This window comes from Sesamum indicum, linkage group LG2, assembly GCF_000512975.1.
Source record: "Sesamum indicum cultivar Zhongzhi No. 13 linkage group LG2, S_indicum_v1.0, whole genome shotgun sequence".
NCBI lineage: Eukaryota > Viridiplantae > Streptophyta > Magnoliopsida > Lamiales > Pedaliaceae > Sesamum > Sesamum indicum.
Window position 1 is genome coordinate 10,724,463 of NC_026146.1, and position 27,621 is coordinate 10,752,083.

The following is a 27,621-nucleotide window of genomic DNA, read 5'->3' on the forward strand; positions in this document are numbered from 1 at the left end:
CACAAAGTGTTTGCAGATTTTATAGTCGAGAGAAAAAATGGAGAAAATGCTCGTTGTTTTTCTCATATCGTGCATGCTTCATTTAGCTTCCGCTCAACTAAAAGTAGGGTTTTACAATTCTACTTGTCCGCGGGCTGAGTCTATAGTTCGAGGAATTGTGCAACAACGGTTTAACAGGGATCGTTCCATTACTGCTGCATTGCTAAGAATGCATTTTCACGATTGCTTTGTTAGAGTAAGTGAATATGATTTACTCTAGTTTATTTTCTATGGTTTCATGCAGATCGGAGGGGGTTTGCTTTTTCTCTGCACGCGCGTACTTACTCATACACATATTCAGAATTTGAACTCAAGATCTCCAAAATAAAATCTCAAGGCTTAAACGAAATGGAGTTCCTTTTCTAATGAACACTATTTGATTGCATTTTGCTTCTTATAATATGGGAAATTTTAGTCTGAACTTGGTTCTGTTGAAGTTGAACCAATCATATGACAAGTGCAGTACACTTACCGTGTGATTGGTGTACAATTTAGAAAAAGTGACCAATCACATAACTAGTGTGATACATTTTACTCTGTAATTTATTTGATTCGGTCAAATCTGATCCGAATAAGAGTTTTTTCTTACAATAGATACGTTTATTTATAGAAAGTGTTTCACATATATAGGCCTAGAAGTGCTACGACTCAACTTAAATTTATTACAATATTGTCGTTTAAGTTTATTCAGGTTTTGCCAAGATTTAAAAATTACATTGATCATTTAATTTGATTATTAATAAAATCGAATTTGAACTGTTTTGATCAAATTGAGCATAAGTCGAATTCAATCAATTTGATCTTTTTATACATTTTTTATTGTTAATTTATAAATATAAGGCGAGCTCGAGTCACATTTTAAATTTTTTCAATATAAAAATGTGAATCAAGTTCAAAGACATGAATTAGTATATCCAAATTGAAAATCGAGTAGTTTTTTTTAATTATTTATTTAAAATATTGGTGCTAACATTTGCATTTGGTTCAAAATGGGTGTAAATCAGGGCTGTGATGCATCAATACTAATAGACTCCACGCGGTCCAAGTCCTCAGAAAAGGACGCCGGACCAAACCTTACAGTCCGAGGCTACGACCTGATCGACGCTGCCAAGAAAGCCCTGGAGGCCGCCTGTCCCTCCATCGTCTCATGTGCAGACATAATCACATTAGCCACCCGTGACGCGGTGGCTCTAGCCGGCGGCCCCAAGTACGCCGCGCCCACAGGCCGCCGCGACGGCCTAGTTTCCGATATAGCCGACGTAAATCTTCCAGGGCCATCACTCACAGTGCCCGAAGCATTCTCATTTTTCAAGGCCAAAGGACTAACCTTAAACGACATGGTCACACTTCTTGGTGCACACACAGTTGGCGTAGCCCATTGCGGCTTTTTCCAGGACAGGCTCTCGAATTTCCAGGGCACAGGACAGCCTGACCCGACCATGGACCCTGGATTGGCAGCCAGGCTACTGAGGACCTGCGGGACGGCATCAAGGCCGGTGAATAGAGATCCCACGGTTTTCTTAGACCAGGGCACATCATTTGTCGTTGATAATCAGTTCTATAATCAAACAAGATTCAAGAAGGGGATCTTGCAGATTGATCAGGAGCTGGCGCTGGATAAGTCCACTGCATCTATAGTTTCGATTTTTGCTTCAAATGGGATTGCATTTCAGCAGAGTTTCGCCAGCGCGATGATCAAGCTGAGTAAGGTTGAAGTTCTTGTCGGAAAAGCTGGAGAGATTAGGAAGAATTGTAGGGTGTTTAATCCTCGGAAGCCAACAGTACTTCGTCCAGGACTTTGAGATTGATTAATTAAATTAGTTTCAGTTGCGTGAATTAGCTTTTGATCAGTTTCTGACAATTATTTTGTGCTTTCATATGTATACAGTGTGCAAGTTTCATGAGTTGTCTTGTTCTACGCGGAATTGTTTGACTTGATGTTAAGGAAATTATTAACATGGATAATACGTACATTTTGAAAAATTCTCCCAATCAAGATTGGATAAATCAAACTAATTATAAAGCAAATGTACATCAATCATAGGACAACTGTATTGTACTTGTCATATGATTGGTTCAGATTCAAACGAGGCAGGTTTGGACTAGAACTTCCCATATATTTTAATGCTAAGGCAATTGTTTAGGCCAAAATTTGTTCAGCTATTGCTCAATATTGTCATAGCAACAACACCAATATATTCTTGTTTTGGATTAAATGCATTTTTTATCCTATAATTTAAGTCGTTCGTCCTTTAATTTTTTAGAGTAGTATTTTGGGCCAACATTTTTTTAATTTTCTTAATTTCAGCCATCTTTTTTCCTGGAGTTCACCTCAATTGGCGATTCCGACAAAAAAAAAAAGGACTAAAAATACAAAATTTAAAAAAATTGAGGATCAAAATGCTACCTTAAAAAATTAAAAGATAAAAATACTAGCAAAAATGATCGAATAGGAAATTTTAAGAGGTAAAATAAAATGCATATGTATTTTCTCGACAAGAAGGTGAACTCTGATAAAAAAAAAAAACTAAAATTGTGAACATTAAAATATTATAAGACCAAAATACTATCTTAAAAAGTTTATAAACGAAACCACCATATAACTTGAGTTGCATGATAAAAAAGGAATTTAATCCTTCTTGTTCCCACATCGGAAAAACTGGTGTTTGGACGCATTATGATTGGAAATTAAAGAACTCCAACTCTTTGTTCCGTACTGGTGCTAACGAATAACTAAAAATTAACAAAGACTAAACAATATCACCCCATTCCTCGGATGACCAAAAAAATGGATCATTTTTGTATGGACTATGGATATGGATCCCAAGTCCATTTAGTTGACCCTCTTAGGGACCAGATGCCCAGTTCCTGTATATGGATGTCATGACTAGTGTTAGTCTTCGAAATCCAAAAATACTTGTCAACGCAACTCAATTAGGCAGCTCAAAAGAGGTCCAATTGAGATACATTTTCAGCCCGTTTGTTTTACATTAACTAATTTTTGCATCATTCAAATAGGACTATAAAAGATTCGGATCGAAGCTAAAATATTATTGTTCCAGTTTATTTGAATTATTATCAAGCTTTTAAAATATATTTTAGTATTATTTGATTATTAATGTAATTAAGCTCAAACAAATTTAAGTTGGATCAAACACGAATCGAGCTCGAGTAATTTGATATTTTTAATTATATTTTATTATTTTTGCATTATTCAATGGAGTTCGAAGCTGAACTTGAAAGTTACCAAACAAAAAATTTTGTTCAAGTTTGGTGTGTTAAATTTTATAAATCGAATTCAAATAATTTTTTATCGATCTACTTCAATCAAGTATTGAATATTTGATTTATCTTTCAGCCCCACGTCCATCATAGAATCATGCAGTGCACAAAAATTCATGAACTTTTAGACCATATTTTTGAATAAATTCTAATATTTTACTAGTCTGATGTTAACTCTACGATATATCTCGTACTGGAAATAACTTTGATAAGGAGCAAGACTAAATAATTCGATGGGATTAATTTCTTAACTGTACCACATAGTTCCAATAACAACAAAAATTGCATAAAATACCACCACAATATTATTGGAATGATTAATACTTATTACATACATATATAAACTATGGTAGCAACTAAGAATGTCTACTTCCGATATTTGCTAATTAGTACCCTTTCTTGCCTTCTAGATCCAAACAAAGTACCAACTTTTGTTCATGTTATAAGTTAGAAAAAGAAAGTTGACAAAAAAAAAAAATCTTAAGATGTAAGAGTAATCAATCAGCACCCAATTATATAGATTTTTATTTTTAAAAGCAAAAGTATAGAACAACAACTGGCGTAATAACTTTTTTCTCAAAAATCTCCTGTCGTATTACAGCATCACTATAAAGATAATAATATTAAAATCCAACCACTAAAATCAATTTATAATAAAATGAAATCACGAAATCGTCAATAATAATATAGTCTCTTCATAAAAGAAATAGAAAAAAAAAACTTGATGGTGGCCCCCCCCCCCCCCCCCCCCACACATATATATATATATATATATATATATATATATATATATATTGGTGTTGAGTATATAGAATATTTGAATGGGCACCGACCAAACATTTGGGTTCAGCTTTTAGGGCACATGACATAGGCAGTGGGTATGCTACTTTCGGACTTTGCAATTTTGTGGACATAAAGTGTGCCCTCTTCTTAGCCATGGCTGCTCCGACAAGAATACCAAGGCCGACCACCTTTACACATTTTTTTCTTTTTTTTTTCTTTTCTTGTTATTTGCATGTTATGATTCATATAATGCGTTTTGATTTTCATTTTTTAATCTTTGTTTATTTGTTTGTTTCGAATAAAAATTATTTTGTTTATTTATTTCGTAAATCGTCTTTGTTTATACAAATTCGTGCGATTTTTATGGTTATATATATACAAAATCACTCGTGATTTGTGGCTAAAGCTAATTATATGAATACAATAATAATCTTGAAGAAATATTTATTTTTAGAGATGAAGTCTTATTTTTCATATCATATATAGATAGAAAATCTAAAAAAAGAATTTGGAATGGAAAAAAAGTACTTATTTAGTGTTTTGTTGCAATTGTTTTTTATGCATGTGAAAATAGCACAGGTTCAACAAGTTTAGATTTTGGTACTGGGCTTGGGCCAACGAATAAAAAATAGAACGAAACCTGCAAAATAACACGTTAGCACTCCGACGCTGGTTAGTATCGGATTTAAGATATAATAAGCATAAAAAATAAATCATAATTAAAAATCGAATATGATGAACGAATTCGTAAGAGAAAATTGTGTTCAGAGTGCAAACCGAGTGCAGAATGAGAATTGACAGCAAGATTACAAGTGTGGAAGGTATCTTCCACCTGGGGATCAAACTTGTATTTATAAATGGGTGTCTTCCTCTGGTAGGAGTCTACACGTGCGCCATATTCTTGGGCGGAATGGATAGAGGTTATTAGGATAAGCTACACTCAATTCTTATCTTTTTGTTAATTTGGTCAATGCAAGTCAGTCCCGATATTGAGGGGATCATTCACCAACGATGACTCCTAATTTGCAGAGAGTCCTCCTTATCCAGGAGTCTAAACCTTTGAAGGAACCTCCCTCGAGGTACACTTGATGGTCCAGGTGTGTACGATAAATGCCACATGGGGGTATTTAAACATGGGTTTTGGACCAATCGTCACTGGTTGGGCCACGTTCTTAGGCTAGGTACTTGAATATTTTGGATGCTCACCCCCTTCATAGACTGTTGGATTCTCTATGTGGAGCCTTGAGCCCTTTTATTTTTCATTTGATCAGATTTCCTTAGTCCATGTGCATCAGTTTTCATTTTAAATACTACACGAAAAGGCATAGTATTTCATTCAATAATTTTTCACTATTTACAAAAAAGTAAAAAATATATATGTAAATCATAAGGGATTAGGTAACAAATATTTATTTTCAATTAATTCCAAAAACAATAAAATACAAAATATCAATCCTTTTTTCAAGTCATCACACGTGTACGTGACGACGACTACTTTAGATCAACATCCGAACACCAATTGCCAAACATTTGATGCTCACTCTCTACTTAATTTCACTAATTAATTTAAAATCAACTTGAAAGCGTCCTGAAAAATAGTATTTCGATTAATTCGAAAAATAAAACACAAAATGAAATTGGTTCTATCTTCGGGACATGTGTGACTAGTTATTTAAATTTACGAATTGAATTTTTTATTTTAAATTATATTATATCTTTTATATCGATTAATTATGATTATTCTAATTAAGTTTCTAAATGCTTGAAAACGCATGCACAAAGCTAATTAAGTTATATTTGATTACCATACCTAATTAAATCTTAAACATATATATATATATCTTATTAAATATATAATAGAAAGAATAGTGCAAATTGGAAATAAAAAATAAAAATAATATCGACAAAATGTATTTATGCATTCTTAAGCTTTGAGAAATATATAAAGTTATGAGTCTAAATTTCATCTAATAATATGCGATCGCTGGCCTGAGTTTGCAATAATTAAATATTTAAAAAGATCTTCATGTAACTATATATATATATTACCGCTTCTTCTATTAAAAAAATATTGGAATTTTTTTTCATATACTAGCAATTTACGGACATGTGATGTGTGAATAAATTAAGAAAGTTATGATAAAAATATTTGGGTAAATAACATCAATAAATCCCGAAATTAGGTTAAAATTACAGCTACACTCTCAGATGTTATAATTTGTAATTGCAACTACACTCTCTATTTAAATGCAGAACTTATATAAACACCTTCTGAAAAATACCATACTAACATTTGCAAAAAATATCACACTAACACCTCTTAGGGGATGTAACTGTAATTTTATGGGGGTGTTGTGTAAACTGGCCTAACTTCAAGGGGTGTCAATGCAATTTACCCAAAAATATTAATATACATACATCAATGTGTTTAAATTATATATTTTGGTTAATTTTAATACATATATAGCATCAAGTGAAACGACACAAATGTAATGTGAATTGAGAAAAAAGAAAGAAGTTTGTGAAAAAAAAAATAATGATAAGATAGAGAGAAAAAATAATTGTAATTATACGGAGATGGGTTGAAAAAAAAATGAACTAAGATGTAAATTACTATTCTAACCCAATTTTGTTTCAAGGTCATGGCAACCAGATCATGCATGATTTGGAAAGATCCCTCTACGGCTCTACCAATCGAGATTAAACATGTAAAAGCAAGATTCCGACATGTATAGACACCTACAACTATTCGTCTACTTCGACTAATGACTACGTCTTATGTGTTACTAACAGCACATGGATTTGGCTTTTCAATTATCTCTGTTGGAACCATCATCCTTATCGGCCGATAGTTGTCCAATTATTTTAGAAATTTCTGTACAAATAAAGACCACTTGAATGGTTCAATCAAAACTCAAAGAATTGCAAATCAAGACGCAATAGTCCACTTATAATCCCAGGCCAAGCTCATGAACTGGTTCGGTTGAAGCCTGAATCAGGTCCGAATGTCCCTGTTTTATTTTTACTTTTTTTATGAATTGAGGTTTTCTTTTGAATAATTACTTAAATTTATGGTTGTATTATGAAATAAAATAAATAATAAATTAAATCATGCAAAAACTTATAACTAAAATATACAGTAGTTAGGACTATATAATGAACTTAAATAATAATTTGATGAACAAACTTATAAAGTTAGAAAACTAATAATAAATTCAAAAAAAACTTAAAATAAACTTTGAAAAAGATAAACAAAGAGTATTAATGAATTAAGGTATTGAAAATTTAGAAATAGAATATTAAAGATAATAGTTTTAGAGTTTCAAAAGTATAAAAGAACTAATAAAATAGTCAGTTTAGAAAAAATAAATAAAACTTATATATGCCATGTATTATTTTTATAAAAGAAAAATGGCCTAGCAAGGCTGACTCAGACCCAACTCAAGACCAGGTGGTCCGGGTCACTAGGCAGGGCTAGTGTTAGGTTTTAATAATTGGGACCAACTTGGTCTGAAGCAGGCCTAGCCCAACCCAACTTATTTTTTTATTAGTTCAATCCGATCCTGGATCGGGTTAACTCAATTAGATACAGTGTGTATCTTAAAATATACTCAATAATGGGTGTACTGAGTATAGTATAAATTTCATTGTAATTTTATATATACACATGATACATAATAGAAACTACTAAAATAAATAAATTATTCTAAAAATTTATGGTCTTGATTTCTTATTGCTTAAAATACGAAGGAGTTGATTTGCCTCAATGAAAATTTTAAATTTTGATTACGATTAATTCATATTTACTATAATTTAAATTATGATAAAAATATATTTATCTCAATTTTTAACTATGTCAAATATTTTCGCTCTATTTAATTGCAAAAAAAAAAAAAAACAACAACTAGCAACTATTGCGTAGTTATAATTAATTAGTATTTCTCTATAATTTTTTATTTTTTATACCACCCTTAATGAATTAATATTTCCATTAATTTTAGCTATGGCCAAATCTGCAAAAACAACAAACAGTAGCCGCTGCGGCTATGATTAATTAATATTTACCATAAATTTTTATATTTAATTATAATAATTAACAAAAAAGACCATATTTTTACAGCGAAAACAATAATTAGACTATCTCGTGATTTTAAGTTCAGACAATTATAATAATTTTTATTAGGGGACATCACGTGATTTTCAGCACATAACGAATTATAATAACTATGTTAATTCTCGAAGTTTCCGACCTCCCAAGAAATTAATAACCTCCAAAGCACTTTTTTTTCTAAAAACATATATTGAATGAGGCTTACTTAAGGTTGAGACTTTTTTTTTGCAATTTTTAAAAATTTTCATTCATCTCATCATATTCTTTTACAATTTTTCAAGAAAAATTTAAAAAAGAAAAAAATACTACAAGGGCAAAGTTAATAATTTTAGACCTCCATCCATAAATTACATAATTTTATTAAACATCAAAGGTATTCGTAATTATATCGAATTTTAAAAGAACTCGATATAATTTACTTATATATATATCATATAATGAATCAAATCTTATTGGGGAAAGAGCAAAAAAAAAAAAAAAAACTTTTTTTTTTGCACAAATTAAATAAAAACCCATATTTATTTCAAGAAAAGAAAGGGATGATGATATTATACTCTAAATTTCTTGCAATAAAAATAAATATAGGTAATTAAGAAGAAAAGGTGGGGCGGTAATAATGTGATTCACATTTGAAACCCGGAAGAATTTCTTGATAAGCACAAACCCAAAAACAACCAATTGCAGCACTGTGGAAACATTAAAACTTACATCACTCCCAAGAGAAGTACTCCCAAACAACAACAGCATGTGTAAATGTTTGGTAAAAATTCAAATCCTTACAAACGAAGCAGCGGCAGCGGCAGCGGCAGCAGCAAAACAGGAGGGACAGAAGACACAGACAACAGCAACCGCGTCTACGTATACGTACGTACCAAGGAGAGAAAGTCGGTTCCTGTTCGATTTTTTTTGTCTTAATTCGGGCTTTGATCGATCAATGATCGATGTATTCGTGTTAAACTATATATGTCGTGCATGTTCAAAGTGTTCGAGGTTTAAGCCAACCTTGCCACCCCTCTATTCTCCTATCGTTTAATATATTTTATATATATATATATATATATAAGAGAGAGAATTGAATCAAACAAAGTGTGAAACTGTGAGTTTATGCTCAGGAAAATTAAGAATTAAAAGTATTTGCACAGATCCTTTGGATTGTTCTGTTCCTCCATTTTTTAAGTGACGTGTTTTTTGTTTCCCCAGATTTCCATGCATTCCCTTCACATGCACTTAACAAACCCTAGAGATTTCCTCTTTTTAATTTGTACCAGGATATTATTACCATTTTAACCTTGTCTTGATGCTGGATTTTGGCTTGCCCTTTATCTTAAAAACTGAAAATGATGTCTAATTTTCGGCATATGTAATAATAATATCATTTTTTTACCCCCAATTGGCATCTTGGATCATGACAATTGTAGAATCTTTATCATGGTTAACTCTGATGATTCCTACGAAATCAATTTGAGGTCAAATTTTTTGCAAGGTCCATTTGGTAAGGATGCTCAATACCATTAATCACACAACTCGGAGGCTCATGTGCCCGAAATTCAAAGATTGCAACCTAATATTGATTTGACTGGCGACTTGAGCTCACTTGCGACCCAATGGAGAGTATGCCACTAAGCCGATACGTTAGTATCATGGATCCACATTAGACGAGCACATCAACGGAAGACACAAAAATAGGCGTACAACTGGATCAATTCGTTCCAAATGATGGTAGACTTGCCCTACACTCAGTCCCATGTAGATCATGCCCAACTAACTTCTAGATTTTCTCATCCTCCTGGATGCAAGGTAGGTAGAGGTCTTAATTTTTCCGCACCTCTGTTCAGTTTTACTTTAATTCCACCTGAAAATGCTACTAATTTAAATATCAAATTGCTAATGTGTTTGTTACGGGTAAATTAATCCTTCAACTTTCTAAAGATTTTCAGTTAAAATCCTTAAATTTTGTAATGCTAAAACTCTAATAAACATCCAGCCCATATAGTGAACACTACAGAATCAAACTCATCTAAATATCAGGTGAGATATTTAGACTACATTTGCTGATTAAGATTCCATCCAGTTTTTCATGCTTATTTTTAAAGCTGACTTGACCATCAGAGGATGTTTGCATGCCCCTAACTCATGGTTCTATAACTTAGAACAACCTAACCTCTCAACTAACTATAGGATTTTATGGTTGAATTGATGTAAGGTTATATTTGGATATATGAATTTGAATTCGAAGAAAAGATTTTAAATGACTTATTTGAAAAGAATTAAAATGCATCAATATTCAAGAAAGCATAGTCTAAAATTAGAATGAAATAATTTGAATTTTCTTAAATTGAGAATTATCCAACAAATTCAAAAAAACATTAATATTAAGACCTTGAAATCATAATTTTAAATCATTCAAAATGCGAACGTGAGAAAACTCTGAGGCAAGAGAAAGATGCACCTTGGTTTGACCCAAAAGTAATGGTACATTATATTTGCATGATGAGTTGATACTTAACTAAAATCCTTTTATATATACACTTAAGTCAGATGGGGTTCTAAACTTAATTAGTTGGTATAGTCAAAGAGTATTTATACCTCACTATCATAAATGCATGACTATAAAATGACATTTGTTAGTAATTTTAGGAATCTTATATTTCAAACTATGTGTATATACCCGTCTCCGCATCTGATAATAGGGTGCCGTCATGACTGACAATTAGTAAATCGGGTTATCCAGTTGGGTTGAATCAGAAGAAATTTGACCCAAGCAATTACAAAAAATCACCAATCTTTATCTTGTTTTGTTCAAATTTATGTTCTCCTAATTGATGGCGAGGTGTTGTTTTAATAGTTAGGGATAATTACACAATTCTTTTTTCAAGTTTGGTGTAGTTATATGTAAACTCTTTGTAGTTTGACAAATTACATTTAGTATCTCTGATCTCTGTTTTTATCTAATAAATAAACCCCTCCATTAATCAAAATTTATCCAAATTTTGATATTAGCAAAAAAATTAAATAAAAATTCACATTTACCCCGATTAACTTATAGTACATTTATTGCAGATCGAATAAATTTAGTTTGATTAAAATACGCTTTGACGATACCCTCTCAAATATTTTTTCTTAAAGCCCAAGGATAAGGAGGTGGGGCCCCATCGAACAACCCAACAGATCAAGCACTATTGGGCCAAGAGCTAGGTATAAAGCCAGTTTAACAAGGTATAAAAAAAATCATAAACTGCTTCTTTTCCCTAACATGGCAGGCCCAAAGAATGAGTTCAATCTAACAAGCTGGGTCATCATACAATAGGGAAATCATATCATATAAGTGGCCGACACTTGAAATGCTTCATAGTAAAAAATATCTCCAATTAACTTCAAGAGACCCGATTGGAATTGACTCTTTAGTCAACAAGCAATTGCAACTCTAGATACATGGGCAGATCGTGCAAGGCTTGGTCAAATGGTTTCATCTAGATAAGCCTAAATTTTGAGATTTTCGTTTTTTTTTTTTTGTTATTTAGCTAACTCAGGTAGCTATCTATTAACACTAGATTCAGCAAACAACTCTCCAAGTTTTCCTCTACAAAGGCGTATAGATAGAGGTTTAGTCATTTGGTAATATCTATCCTCACCCTTATACTCACACACTCTCTCTTTCTTTTTAAGCTACTTTAAGCTCTCGTTTTGCACTCCATACAAATATATATTATCTTAACATCATTTTCTATTATTTTTTTTTTACTTAGATTCAAGTTTTCAGTTTATTTATCTCAGTAAATCATTGTTGACTTAAGCATCGGAGTGCTCTATATTATAGGTTACTCCCTACTAATCTTAGGATTTTCATAAAAATCCTTCCACCCTTGTGGTGAGGCTGAAATTTGGTCCGTCACCCGTATAAGGATGAATATACACCTCCTCAAATGCATTATCGTGTGAAAATATATAAAGATAATTTGCTTAGAAAAAAAAATTTGACTTGCAATAAATCAGTAATAAGTTAATTGGGGGCAAATAAATATTTTCAAATTCGATAAACTTTTATTAACAGAGAGATCTACTTGATAGACGAAACTACATCAGTGGTATTAGAGATAATTTATCAAACTATAAATAATTTACATATAATTATATCAAATTTTACTAGAAAACAGTATAATTATTCCTAATAATGATATACACGCAAGTGTGATTGCGTGGATTACTCGTGTCTCTAAATTTGAGGAAGTTAAAGATTAAAAAAAAAAAAAACCAAGTAAAATATGTAAGAGGTTTGTCCAAGAATACTATACGAGTTGACCAGACCGTGCTAAAAGTACCACTAGGCGCAACCATACTATAGTAATTACACTAAAGAATTAATTAATATCCATTTCGCACAAAAATGATAAAATTACGTACCAGGTGGTCTGAAAGGAGCTTGTCTTCAGTTTTAGGTCATGTATATATATGTAGACTCATAGTAGCTAGGGAATATTTAACATGCATTCACCCAATTCAGATATACTTTCTCAAAAGTTACATACTTTTGTCATTATTTCAATTTATAACTATACGTCGAACACTGCTCCCTGTTATATACTTTGCAGCAAATAAGAAAATGGAATTCAGACCAGTTTCTTTCCTAATTAATTAATCAGAAAATGAGAATGCACCAGAGTTCTGGCTGTGGACACAAACATATAATTAATTAGGTTGTGGATGTTGTCTTAAATTAATTAGGTGAAATTTCAAAGATAGATTAGTTTCTCATGATATAGGCATGCATCTTTTATCGGTTCCAGATGAGGAGGGTGAGTGGCTATAAGCTCCCAAGAACTCAGCTTCCTAGCAAATCGTCTTTTTATAATAAAAATGTAATTAGCCTCATATGAAATTAGAGTGAATAATACTTCATTCAATGAGGCATCGATACAATTGAAAACTGCAGCATTGGCGTCATCTTTAGAAACGAAGTTATGTACCATCGCAGACCCCACGTCTAGACGTTGATGAGTTATGTAGACACGCATTCCACATTAGATTGTGCAAACGCCCACCCTCTTTGCTATAACAATCGGTAACAAATTGAAAATATAGAAAGAAATTATTTACGAAAATAACAACAATAATATATAATAATAACAACAATAATTAGAGGTGTGAGCAGCCAAATATGCTTAATTGGCAAGTTGTCTTAATTAGTGAAATTCCTAACAGATTGGTGCAGAATTGTCGTCCATAATTTTCAAAAATATGGACCCAAAGTTGATGAAGGGGCAAATAAACTGCAGTAAGACTTCAACGTTTGCGGCCAGCAAAGTATCCGATCGAAGAAAGCATGCAATCGCGTTACATACGGTGCTTCGTGCTTTCTCCAAGTTAAAACCAGCTATATATCTAGCTAAGCTACTTAAAATATTTCCAGACAAAAATAAGGCAACTACATGGGAATATGAACCTCGTAGGTCGCACCCAAGTACTTTGGACAGCCTTAACAACTTCTTAGTTAAATGGATTAGAGCTGCCCAAATCACTATTAACATTATAATATGCTGAAATCCCACTTCTCTAAGCCCAGTAATCGCTATTCCTCATTGGATCTTACTGTTAAACTATACTCGTAAATCTTAAATCTGTACTTTATTACGTACGCGGAGAGCCCGTTGTCTGCATCGATCGTGTTAAAGTAAGGGTATAAATGTCTTTTCATATCTCGACATTCCCTCCTGGCCTTTAAATACTCTATGCATTCTTGATGTGGACTAGTCAGTAGTGAAACTAGCTTAGTTCATACTCTCTTGATTTCTTCCCCTAAATTCTTTGATAAGTGTATTTTTGTTCTTTTTTTTTTTCTTTCGTCTCTTATTTATTAAATCATCCTGAATCATGGAAGATCAAGAGCAAGAAATGGGCCCGCGGGCCAGCCACGCCCCCGAGGGTGATCAAAGGAGCGAGCCGGTGCGGTCGAGGTGGACGCCGAAGCCGGAGCAAATCCTCATACTCGAGTCCATCTTCAACAGCGGGATGGTGAATCCGCCCAAAGACGAGACCGTTCGAATTCGGAAGATGCTCGAGAAATTCGGCGCCGTGGGCGACGCCAATGTCTTCTACTGGTTCCAGAACCGCCGTTCCAGGTCGCGCCGCCGCCAGCGGCAAATCCAGGCCAGCCTCAGCGCCGCTGGTGAGCAAGCGCAACCTCAGCCGCGAGGCGGTGGTGGCGCAATTCAGTTTGAAAACACCGTCCCTGGTGGTTTCCTACCTCACTTGTCGACTTATCCCATGAGCACAAGCTCCTGCCTGCAGGTGGGCTCGGGCTCCTCTTCAGCTCTCGGGCCTGGCGCAAACGATGGCACTACTTCTAATGATTTTTTCCCTTTTTCGGGCCATCCAGGCGGGCTCCAAGAACTCGAGCAAAACACGTTTTTCGGTCCCCCGGAAACTTCCAGTTTGCACAATTACCAGTCTGGTAAGTAAAATTTTCAGAAAACCCTCTCACATGTTTAGCTAAAGGACAAAACATTCCTGTCAGCTCTCAAATTCCACATTTTTTATGATATACACTACACATATTTCAGCTGCCTGGTCTAGTTTCTTCGTTGCTTCCGCAAACCCTAAACTTTACAACGTTATTACATCAGTAAAAAAATTCGTCCTGACAGCACCGCAACAAATATATACAAGTCTGTTAGCACATACGTATCAGACACACACCTTTTTATTTTGTTTATTTATTTTTTCAGAAGCGATTACGGTGTTCATCAACGGAGTGGCGACAGAAGTGGGGAGGGGACCGGTGGACATGAAAGCGATGTTCGGTGGGGATTTCGTGTTGTTTCATTCATCAGGGGTTCCAGTTCAGGTGAATGAATTCGGCTTCCTGGTGCAGAGTTTGCAGCATGGCGAGAGCTATTTTCTGGTAATCAAAATCACTGTTCTATTTCATTTGTTATTTTGCATAGGAAATTGCGTCAAATTAGGAAAATTCAGGTCACAGATTTAAATACTCTGATATGCACTGAATTCCATCACCATCGTCATAACACAATTCTTTAATTTTCAATTAGAAAAAAAAAAATAAAACAAGAAGCAACCCCTTCTAATATTATAAACAAATTGTTCTTCCTATGAAAAAAGAAATAGTAATTTATCTCTCTTTATTTTCTTAAATATAGTAATTTATCTTCCTATATTTTTTAAAATAAAGTAATTTAACTCCTTACCAAAAAGGTAAATTGCTTTATTTTAAAAAGTAAAAGAAAATAAATTATTATTATATTTTCATAACGGAGTAATTTGCTCATTTACAAGATAAATTGCTATTCACCCTTAGAAAAAATGATCTTAGAAAATAACCTAAATTAAGGGGTAATTCTTATATAAAGATGTTGTAATGCATGTGTTTGAGGACTGAATTTTCACTTCCAAATTTTAGTATTATTTTTGTTTCATTATATATATATATATATGTATATATGGCACTTCTACAATTTTTTTTAAAGTAAAATTGATAATATAATATTTATGCATGTGACGTTATATAATAAATGAAGTTAAAGATATATACAATACAATTTAAAATAGAAAATTCAATCTATTTCTAATTTATTCCTATCCTGAAGAAAGATAATAAAAGTTTTACAAAATATAGAATTCAGTGTGTTTTAGTTTTCTTTTTTATAATAGTATAATACAAAATTTAACATAATAAAAAATTTCATGAAAACACTCTTATTTATATATTTTTCTATTTCTAGCAATTTTTCATAAACAAAGAAAAAACATAAAATAAAATCATATAAAAACGAACGTCCTGTTTACTTAATTTAGTCGCAAATCTTTTAATTGTCAAAGAGAAAAATAATTTAATATTAATATTTTAATAAAATGCCGCAGTAGAGTATTTTTGCAGTACGGCCAGAATATGATTAAATGTATATCTGAGCAATAAATCAATGTACAAAATTAACATTCTTGAAATTTACCATAAAAAGTGGCTGATATTGGGCAAATTATTTTCAGGTTCCAAGACATTCTTGATGAGTTTATAAAGAGAGACGGTTCTATGGGGTCCATCCAGATTCCAGCTTTTGTGCTAGGGTTAGAACTTAATTAGAGAGGAAAATTAAGCAAAAAAAAAAATTATTTTTAGCATAATAATTATGTTTTGGTATCTTCTCCTTTCTGTATTATTCAGATATTTTTTTTCTTTTTGAAATTAATATGGCTCTTGTGATCATAATTCAGAATATTCTATAGATATATATGTAATAAAAATTTTGCACTTCTTTGTTACTTGTACCATCTTATTACGAGTTCAATTTAACCTTAAAAACTAATATTACGTGGGGAGACAATCCAACGATTTGAACTCAAAATCTTGTATTTAAACATAGGTGTGTGGCGTTGAAAAAAATATAGACACTCTCTTGATTGTGGGGCCCACTCTGGGCAAACCGTCCCTCAGAGGCATGCACGAACAAGTCCCACCAGTGGGTGGATTGGATTCTTTTATTTCAAATCATATGGTATCTTTTATTCAATTTATCATATACATATTACGTGTATAAGGTATTTGTTTAAGTAAAATAAATAACGTAGTTCATGTACATATGACATGTATATGTTTATTTGAATAAATAATGCAACTGAATTAAAATAAAAATATTCCAACCCGACTCCTCGGACCCAAAAGCCAAAAATTGAATTTTATGTTCCACAAGTTAGTTCTTTTACGATTTTGGTTTCATTATTTTTTAATTCGCTATATTTCATTCCAAGAACCACAAAAACTTAGAATTTTAGTCTCAAGCTTTAATTCCTTTTAAATTTATATCTACTTAGCAGTTTATTAATTATTGTTTTAGTTTCTATGGATTTTGTTGCTTTATTTGTTACATTGCCTTTGGTAAGATAGTGAATATTTTGATGTATAATGTATTTGATGATGAAATTGATTGTTTTTGTTTTTATTTTTATTTTTTTAAAAAAAGAAAGAATAGAATTGACATCCGGCAATGAACACAACTCAATATTTAAGGAATTGGTCTAATTTAATTGATGAATTTGGAGCTTCGTGACTAAGAAGTCATGTGTTTGAGTTGGAAAATTATACTTTTAGTTCTATAGGATGGGGTTCAATACTTTTAATCTCTGCTTTATAAGATTTTCAAAATTTGAAAAAGTTGTACATATTTAGTTCAATGATATATGGTCAAAATAGTCTCAAAATTCTCGACACATTTAGTTTCATAAATTCTATAAAGTAGACGACTAAATATGTTGGATTTTCTCAATTTTGGATCATTTTGAAAATTTCGTAAAACATAAGACTACATGTATTTTATTTATGGAGGGGATCAAAGAAACGTATGATTTTATGGAGGCTTAAGTTTATTTTTGGAAGCATGCTGGGCCTAACCATGGGCATAGGGAAAAGATAGTTGGATTATATATGATTTCTTTGAAAGGTCAAAATGATCATTAATTAGGCCTAAGGATCGAAACTATTAATATTTTAAAATTTGAAAACTAAAATAGAATTTCAATATGTTTAGGGATCAAAAACAAATTAGTGGCAACGTATGAGGACCAAAATTGTAATTATCTCGAGTTTTTTCAATTTCTAGACTATTAACCCCTATCTTATGAAACTAAAAATATATTTTGCCGTTCGAATTTTATCAATATGTGAGTAAATTAATAGTCTACTTTAATTATTAATGATTAAATATTTCTAAAGAAAAAAACATTTATAAGGGATGAGAAATGAATGGGAGCATAAGAAAGAGGTTTCTTCACTAACAATTTTCTTTCTTTTCAAGAAAAAGTCCAGTCAAAGAGGTTGACTTGTTCCCAGATTTTGGTCGGTTCACTTGTTTGCGGGCATCGATGTCTTTGACTCCTGATTGTTGTCCTAAAATTGAAACCAGCTGATCAATTTTAAATCGATCGAACCAGCCGGTCTGACTCCGATCCCATTTTGAAAGCCGTGCATTGGAAAGTGATGCTGTCTTTGACGCTCAACAAAAATCTACTTGAGAGTATCAATGGCTCACCAAAAGATCATAAAAGAAAGTGACAGTTACACTCTATTTTTTCAAATTTGATGTAATTATATATAAATTTTTATAATTTGAGAGATTACATCTAATACTTCTGATGTTTGCTTCTATTTAATAATTAAGTCAGAATCCACTGAATTTGTTGATATTAACAAAAAAGATTGAATGAAAATTGATATTTACCCCCAATTGACTAATATATATAGCAGAACCAAATTTGACCAATTTGGTTCGATTTTGACCAAATACTAATTTCTTGTGTTTTTAAATTTTTTAATTGTCAACAAAAAAATTTATTGGTCATCATCTACTTAAATATATTAAATATTTATCTGAAATCTTATCTCTAGGATTATAATTGTCAAAAAAATATATATTTAGTTCGAAAAAAATTATTTGACTTACAATAAATCAGTAATAAGTCAATTGAGGGTGAACATCAATTTTCATTCAGTTTTTCTGTTAATATCAGCAAACTTTAGTGAATTTTTGACTAATTGAGGGACTTATTTGTTGGACGGAAGCAAATTTTATGAGTGTTAAATGTTATTTTCCAAACCACAAAAATTTATGTGTAATTGTATGAGATCTCAGAAAAAGAGAGTGTAATTATCCTTATATAATATTAGGTGCATGAACAACTAATAATCATTTGGGAAAAAGTTAGACATGAGATTTTGGTGAGTGGGCAAAGAATGGTGGAATGTGTTTGTTGTTGAGAAATTGTTGTTTGGATTATTACTATTTATTATTTATATATAATTGTAGAGAATCATTACAACCAATCAATATACGATGTTAAAGTTGTCTCAAATCATATATATTAATAATAAGTGTACAACTTTTGCATAAGTTGTCACGAGATAGACAATTATTGTCGTGATGGACAATAAATGTTACCCCTGACTTTTTTTATCCTATAAATAAATATTTTTTGATTAATTATTTTATTAATAATTTTCTATTGATACAAACTTAAAGTTAATTTAGTTATTTTATTAGTATTGATTAGTTATTCATATTATTTTCTTTTTTTTAAGAGTAAATTACGACGAGCTCTCCTAAAGCTTGATATAATTATAAATACCCTTCGATTGTTTCAAAAATTACTAATACACCTTTGATTTTGATTTTAACGATCGTCCAACAATTAACTCAATTTGTTAATTTTCGTCAGGTTTTCATTCATGTTTTGCTATGAACTGACTAAAATACCGTTGTGGACTATTAATCTTCGTCAGTTCATGTTTTTACGCTTTTTCAAGTTTTTCCATCCATCTTGTCAATTTTTTTTTATATTTTTTTGTTATTTATTTTTTTAAAAATACATCAAGGATAAAGTTGAGAAAATTCAAACCTTCATGCATGATTATAAAATTCTCATCAAATATCACGGAGTATTGATAGTATTTTTTTCAAATAATAAAAGTATATTTATAATTATATCAAATTTTAAGAGAGTTTGTTGTAATTTATTTAATTTTAATTTGATTAAATAAATAGAAATAAAAAAATAAATCATACACTAGTTATTGATAATATGTTGGACAGGGCCCAATTCTAAAACCCTAGTTCTTGGATCAAGCATTATTTGCAGCCCAACTACAACTCCAGACTGTCTCAGATAAGAGGCCCAAAACCTCCCAGATGAACAATTGGGCCTACCCAACATAACATCATCTTGAGCCTCTGTGTTGGGCTACTAGATATTTGGGCAATTGACCAAATCTATTTGGGCTGACATCATTGATATGGACAAATATTAACCGGCCCGCCCCGTTTATTAGATTACGAGAGTGTTTGCAAAAACTTCTGCTCTTAGAGAAGTGAATTTTATAGAAAAAAAAATTGAAAATTGTAGCAGAATATAAAACGGATAGTATTTGTAAAAAAAATTAAAAGCAGATCAAAGCTGAATTAAATAGTGTTTGATGAAAGACCGTTTTGTTCTTATACGTTAAAAAGATATTATCTTTTGCTTGTAGTTCACTTACTGTTTGTCAATAATAATTATTTTGCACAAAAAAATTAAATTTTATTCTGATTAGTATATTTTATATTTATTTTTTAAAAAATTATTAAAAGAATGTGTTTAATTTTATAATACCCCCACTAAGTAATATAATTTTTGATCATACACAATAATTACACTTGCATGATTGTAAAAACAATTATCTTACTAATCAAATAATAATGTGAATGAAATAATATAATTACATGATATGGAAAATTTAAAATTTTTAGAATATCTAATATGTGAAAGTGTAAATTTCATTATCGGTAATTATTCAAATTATTGAAAAACTCCAATATTAACTTTAAATATACAATTTTAAAAATAATTTAAAAACGATAAAGTTGAATTAAGATTATTATAATAAGGATAAAGTAGTCAAAAATAAAATTGAATTATTTACAAAAAAAGTTAAAACAAGTAGAAACACCCCTCATTGTGCTTCTAACTTTTGCTTAGAAACGCTTTCCTTAGTCGTTTCAGAAGCAGAAGCTGGCATTCGAAACACTTAAAGTCAAAAACTAAAATTCTTTTTTTTTTTAATCGCTCGCAAACACTCCCCATAAATCATTAAATTATACGTGATAATATCAGCATTAATTAGACCAATTAACTTGATTAGATTGTGTTGGGAAAATAGTTTTAGAACTTATAAAATGTTAGATTTATATTTTCAAAAAAAAAAAAAGTTAATGGGGTGTTTGGAACAAGAAAATAGATTATCGAACTTATAAGATATTAGTAATGACAATTTTGTAATTAATTTGACGAAATTTGTTAAGATTTTAGAAATAAGTCAGTAACTCCTTTCCTTTTTAAGAGCTTATAAACTCTTAATATTTTATTTTTAAATATTATAAGATCATTTTCCTAAAAAAAATTATCAAACACTTTGTATCATCTTATAAGCTCTTAAATATTTTATAAGATATTTTAATCAGTTTATAAACTCACCCGAGTACCCTCTAAATGTTTCTGAGAGATCCACTCCAAATTAATAGTTACGACTATCGGAATCATGAACGACAACAATTAACACATTACACATACTGAAACAGAAGTTTATGATCAATCCACAACTCCAAGATGCCAAAAATAGCCTTCAAATGATCTCACGTTGCATTTGAATTTACGGGTTTTGAATTCATAATAACAAACCTATCGAACTTGTTTGGGTAAATCAATGCTACAAAAAAATTAAAATTCTTGAATTTGCATTTTAAACTATATCTCGTAATACGATAATGAATCCCAAATCTATATAATACAGAATCATTTGAAATCATTTCTCAAATAGTCTGGAAATAATTTTAAAAAGGGTGGAGATGATGGGTGCGGTTGTTGGATCCTAACTCAGCAAAGATTTCAACAATCTATCTACACGCCAACAATCTTCCAATCTGCCATATTTATGCTCATACATAACCAAATAGATTTTATTTGTATTTTACTTACTATCTTTGCACGTGACACTTGTGCAGTATATGAAATGAGTAAATATCTCCTATAAAAAAAAATTAATAAATTATCTTCTGTGTTTCAAAAAATAAAGCAAATTACTCTCTGTTTATGATTTAGATAGAAGGATAATTTGCTTCATTTTCAAAAATACATGAAATAATTTACTATTTTAGTTTTATAGAATTTTTTTTGCTCATTTATCATATTATAGGGGTAAATTGATTTTTTTCCTAATAAATCATATTTAAGAAAGAAAAACAGAGAAAGAAAGAAACAAAATAAAATTAATTTAAAATATTATCGATATAATAAAAGAATTTACGTAGTCGTATTAAAATGACGTAGAGTTATTTTGTTTAAAAAATAATAATAATTACTATTACTTTTAAAATAATTTAATCAGGGTACAATTGTTATTTCTTAAAATTAGTGTGATACTATCATTAATCATAAGTACGCAGGACCTTTCGTTTTATATTAGTATAAATAATAAATTTTGTATATAATGTATATATCTAAAATAATAAATTTTTTATATATGTAATATAAATTCAATAAATACAATACAACATATAAGAAAATTTATAATAAATAAAAAAATCCAATCCATCACACGAATTAATATAAACCACCGCCCCACACTATTCATACCACTGTTAACAAAGGACAAAACTAAGCAACAAACCACCCAGAAAAGATGCATCAAAGCCATTTATTCTCTTGCACACGGTCAACAAAAGCATACCAAACGCCTACTGCCACAACTCATCAAATATGGGCCACATTCATTGATTACTCAGTCTCTCACAGTAAAAAAGACCAAAAAAACAAAAAACACTCTAATCTATTATATTTGTTTTGTGATTGATTTTATCCTATTACACCAATTTTGGTAAGAATTTTGCCTCATTGCCTGATTTACATGGTGAACTGCAGCATACACATTTGTATTTTTACCTCAACAGATGTACATTAACAGGAAATCTCAGAATTATTAAATCTTTTTACCATTTTTGGGATTTACTATACATACATGCAGAGTGAAAGGGACCCTCTCTTTTTTTTTTTTTTCCTGCAAATCCCACTTTTTTTGCATAGGGGCATTGGACAGAGATGCAATAATTGCTAGCCATTCTTGGCACTTTACCAGGTCTACCTATGGACTCATAAATTAAGTCTTTTTTGCTGCTACTTTGTTGCTAATTACTCTGCTTCTGTATGATTAAAGAGGGTTTTCTCTCAAGTGGCTCCCACTCCAAGAAAATCAATGAATGCCATTTTTCCCTTCTCATTTTCCCCACACATGTAGAGATTGGCTCTGTTGTTGGCTACTGACTCAGATGCAGAAACTTCAGAGTTTGAATCTGAGTAGCCTGATTGATGATCATCCACATTTGCAGCAATGGCCTCAGGGCCAGGCCCCTTTCCATATAACTCATCATTACTTCTGCCCAGGATTAGCATCATATTCTTTCCACCTTCCATTCCTGCAGGCCCAAGATAAAAAACATCAACTATAAATTCATAAATATTAGTACAAATCATACATACTCTCCATGAGTTCTTGATTTCAAGAAAAAGATGGAAAGGGATCTCTATTATAAAAATGAATTCTTGATTTCAAGAAACTGATTTTCCATTAGAAAATTTTTGTGATGAATTCGAATTTCGAGGAATTTGTAACGTAAAACAGGATGTGATGATAAGGGACATTACCAATAATATCAGAATTCATGAGATTGATGTGGTGATGGGCTGGGCTGAACCTGGTGAAGAAATGAGGGGGTTTGAGAGAAGAAGGGGTGAGAGATAAATCAGTGCAGGTTGAGGCAGCAGATTCATGATCAACATTGTTGTTGTTGTTGTTGCTAGAAACAGTTGTTGATTCACTGCATGCATTTGGAATCTGGAGATTCATGTCCATGACAGAGAACCCTGCAGCCTTGTTATTGTTTCTCCTTCTGTAAACACTGTTTTGTTCTCTGTGCTTTCTGGCCATAATCACATGCCAATGGTTCTTGACTGCATTATCAGTCCTGCCAGGGAAAAGCCTGGCAATCATAGCCCATTTGTTCCCGTACATTTTGTGTGCTGCCAAAAGCCTCTCCTCTTCCTCCTCACTGAAAGCTCTCCTGTTAATCCTTGGATCCAGCTGGTTAAACCATCTCAGCCTGCAACTTTTACCTACAGTAAAAATTCAACTGAGTAAATTTAACAAACATTGGAAAACAAGAATCCTCGCCAAGAAATCAACCTCACCTGATCTTCCTTCAAGCTTCTCAGCAATAAGATTCCAGTTCTGTGGGCCGAACTGGGCAACAAGTTCTTTGAGCTTAGTATCCTCATGGGGTCTCCAATGCCCTCTAGCACACAGCTTTGTGTGCCCATTTTTCCTCCCAAGTTCTCCATCTTCCACCGTCTGAAAAGCCCACGGCTTTTTCAGATTATTCTGAGTGTTGAAGCAGTGATGATCAAACCCTATTCTGGGACTGCCTTTCCTTTCATGGAAACAACCCAATCGGAGTTGAGGAGCAGGATCCGGGGCTGTAAAGCTCATTTCTTGAACCCCATTTGGAGCAGTGTTCATCAGGTTTTGCAGGTTCATTGTGACTGAAACCCCAAGAAAAAAACAGTTGTTGGAAGTGAAAGGAGATGTTATCAAGAAAACGCTTTTACTGTGTGAGCGAAAACGCCACTAAATAAGGAATCAGGAATAGAGAAGGACAAGAAATCAGGCAAACAGGGAACAAGAAAACAAGCGAGAAATTATCCTCGGGACTCTGAGAAGTGAGAAATGGGTCTGAGAAGACTGTAATAAAAAGAGAAGAAGAGCAGATGAAGAGGATCAAGAAACATGAAAAACTCGCACACAACTCCCCGAATTTTTCACTTTTGAAACCACCAACATACATACATACATACATACATAAGCTAATGCCTGAAACTACCAGCCAAACTCTCTCTCCTCTCTCTCTCTCTCTCTCTCTCTCCCTCTACATATATATATATATGTGGGTGAGTGTGTGTATGTATATATGTGTGTGTAAAAGTGTGGTGAACTGCGTGTGTGCATGGAAATCGAGAACCGCTCGTGTGGGTGGAGATGGTGGGAAGCCCCATTCAACACTGTTGGACTTGGGCTCTGTAACTGCTCTTTGTTTTTCTTTTATATATATATATACATATAATATATATCTCGGTTTTTGAGAGCAAAAAAACAGAATCTGTTTGTCTCTTTTCATCATACTTTCTTTTCAATAAAGTAATTTTTTTTCTTTGAACAACAAAAATATTCAAACATTTCGACACAAAAAAGGAATATGTCGTACCACATCAACTGTAAATCATCAAATTAATATAGGATAAAATATTTTTTTAATTTTATAAAATGAGGGTAAATTTTTTTTGTTAGTACCACAATTATGACATGTAATGCTTTTAATATCATAAAATTCAAAATCATGCATTTTTAGTTCAAAAAGAATATAATTTTGGAACTTTTATGTCCCAAAATCACAACTCATTCTTAGTCCAACATGTCTTTTTAGTTGTAAAATCACAGCGCATATGACTTTTCGAAACTAAAAATACGTGATTATAAATTTTGTGGGACTAAAAGCGACATCTATCATAATTATAGTACCGAAACAAATTCTCTCATTATTTATGAGACTAAAACGACATTTGCCCAATTAATACATAATAATGATATATGTAACTAATGATGATTTAATTTAGTGATTAAAGTTAAAGTTGAGATCACACCATCAAATTTGAGGTTATGAATTCAAGATTCGCCCAACATCTGAATATTTATCTCATTTGATTTGAGTGCATAATTTATTTATTATTATCAATCAGATTGATGTATAGATTAAATTAAAATATTATTTAGTATATTGAAATGTGTTATTATAATTTATTCACTCTTATTAATAAAAAAAAATAATATCATATGTGATCTAACATAGACGGTATCACCAAACCGTTTCACATTTACATATATACAATAGGGCCTTTTTCTCCCCCAATTATTTTGTTGGATTTCATGTCTTGTCACTTTACCTAGTACATAATCTTAGTCATTACTATGTCAATTGTTAGAACTTATATTGTAATAAAGTGAAAATTATTATCACTATATATATAAATATACCTAGTGATAATCTAAGAATTTCACTTAGTTTTTTGACTAATAATTATCACTATGTGTATAAATATACCTAGTGATAATCTAAGAATTTCACTTAGTTTTTTGACTAATTGTATTCTTTATTGGAGTATATTTCCATTACTAATCATGAAAATTAAATACTAAATTAAATAATATATATATATATACATCGTGGGAGAAATTAATTAAAGTTTTTCAACTTAATTAATTATCTCACACATTTTATTTTCTTTGAATTAATAGTTACGTGACGATATTTCAATAAGTTGAGTTACACATCAATCCATAATATTATTAATAATAAATAAATCATATAAAATAAAATAAATATTAAAAAAATCAAAATAAATACCAACGCGTTTGATAAGACTGGATGCAACCATTTTAATTTTCCTATAATGTTATGCATATTATATGTTAAAAGTAAAAGTAGATATAAATAATAATACAACGTGACATATCGATATAAGTTAAGTTTGTTTTATTGTCATTTTTAGTACCAATAAATATATGTTGTCAAAATCGAAAAATAAGGCAACCCAACGGCTTTGATAAATGTGCAATTGCTAGCATTTATTTTGCTCTTCTTGTTACCCAAAAACTTTATAAAAATTCCATTTTCCCAAGATGACCTGCATGCTTGTATCAATTTTAGCAAGTTGTTCATTTTTACTATATTTAGTAATATATAATTAATTTTCATATTTCAGAATATATGATACACTAATTCAAAATTAAAAAAAATCAATTAATTATTCATGATCTCACTAATTAAAGCGAGTTTGGCTTTGATGTGTACCAGAAATTAAAAGAAAAAACTTAACTTAAAGTGAGAATAATGGTGAAATATGATATAAGAGTAATAAATATTTGTGTGGAGTGCAAAGTATAGGATGAAAATAGCCTAAGAACCAAGAGAAAATGGAGAAAATAAGTCAGAGTTTGAGAGTGAGGAATGATATTATCAAATGACCGCACAAGGCTTCTATTTCTAGGCGCATACAAAATAGGATAGGGGGTTTGTTGTAGAGTGTCATACGGCTGCTGACTAGCCTCGAGTCAGGCCTCAGGTCGAAAGTGCTTTCGCTCTCAACTCTTGTTTCTTATGCCCAAAAACTAGAATCAGAAGGAAGAGCTACTGGCTTGGGAGAACTTTCATCTATCTATCCACCATCTACAATATAGGAAGATTTTTCACTGGACGTTTGACAAAATAATTTTGAAAATATTTTCCGAATATATTTCTGAACATATTTTCAGAAAATATAATAGAAAATCTTTCTCAAAAGCTTAGGTAATTTATATAATTTTTTTCATATTTCTGTAAATCTATTAATTTTTCATCTTCTGAAATTTATAATACATTTATGTAATTTTAAAAAAAATTCAAAAAATTTCGGCAATTTAAAATTTTCTTAATTTTCTATAATTTTTTAAAATTTTAATACATTTCTGAAATCTTAAAAAAAATTACATAATTCTTGGTAATTTTAATAATTTTCTGTAATTTTTAACATTTTTTTTCATAATTTTCTACTTTTTAGAAAATTTATTTTTTGGTGATTTTTGAAATATTTCTGTAAAAAAATTTATTTTATGTCATTTCTGTAATTATAGAAATATATAGTTGTGTAAGAATTTCTGCAATTATAGAAATTTATTTTTTATAATTTTTGTAATTATATAAATTTGTATAATTTCTCGAAATTAATTG

General features: G+C 31.2%; 3 protein-coding genes across 3 annotated transcripts; 2 read left to right on the forward strand and 1 right to left on the reverse strand.

The window, feature by feature from the left end:
- Positions 1-1,977, forward strand: LOC105155907 (peroxidase 44). The gene is made up of 2 exons (XM_011071890.2): positions 1-235; positions 1,044-1,977. Exons 1-2 carry the CDS (start codon positions 38-40, stop codon positions 1,839-1,841), a joined length of 996 nt encoding a protein of 331 aa, XP_011070192.1. The 5' UTR covers positions 1-37; the 3' UTR covers positions 1,842-1,977.
- On the forward strand, positions 13,977-16,451 carry LOC105155741 (WUSCHEL-related homeobox 11-like). The gene is made up of 3 exons (XM_011071674.2): positions 13,977-14,663; positions 14,938-15,113; positions 16,217-16,451. Exons 1-3 carry the CDS (start codon positions 14,084-14,086, stop codon positions 16,232-16,234), a joined length of 774 nt encoding a protein of 257 aa, XP_011069976.1. The 5' UTR covers positions 13,977-14,083; the 3' UTR covers positions 16,235-16,451.
- On the reverse strand, positions 22,965-24,874 carry LOC105155742 (transcription factor MYB56). The gene is made up of 3 exons (XM_011071675.2): positions 23,993-24,874; positions 23,450-23,917; positions 22,965-23,220 (listed from the first exon to the last, which is right to left on the reverse strand). Exons 1-3 carry the CDS (start codon positions 24,336-24,338, stop codon positions 22,973-22,975), a joined length of 1,062 nt encoding a protein of 353 aa, XP_011069977.1. The 5' UTR covers positions 24,339-24,874; the 3' UTR covers positions 22,965-22,972.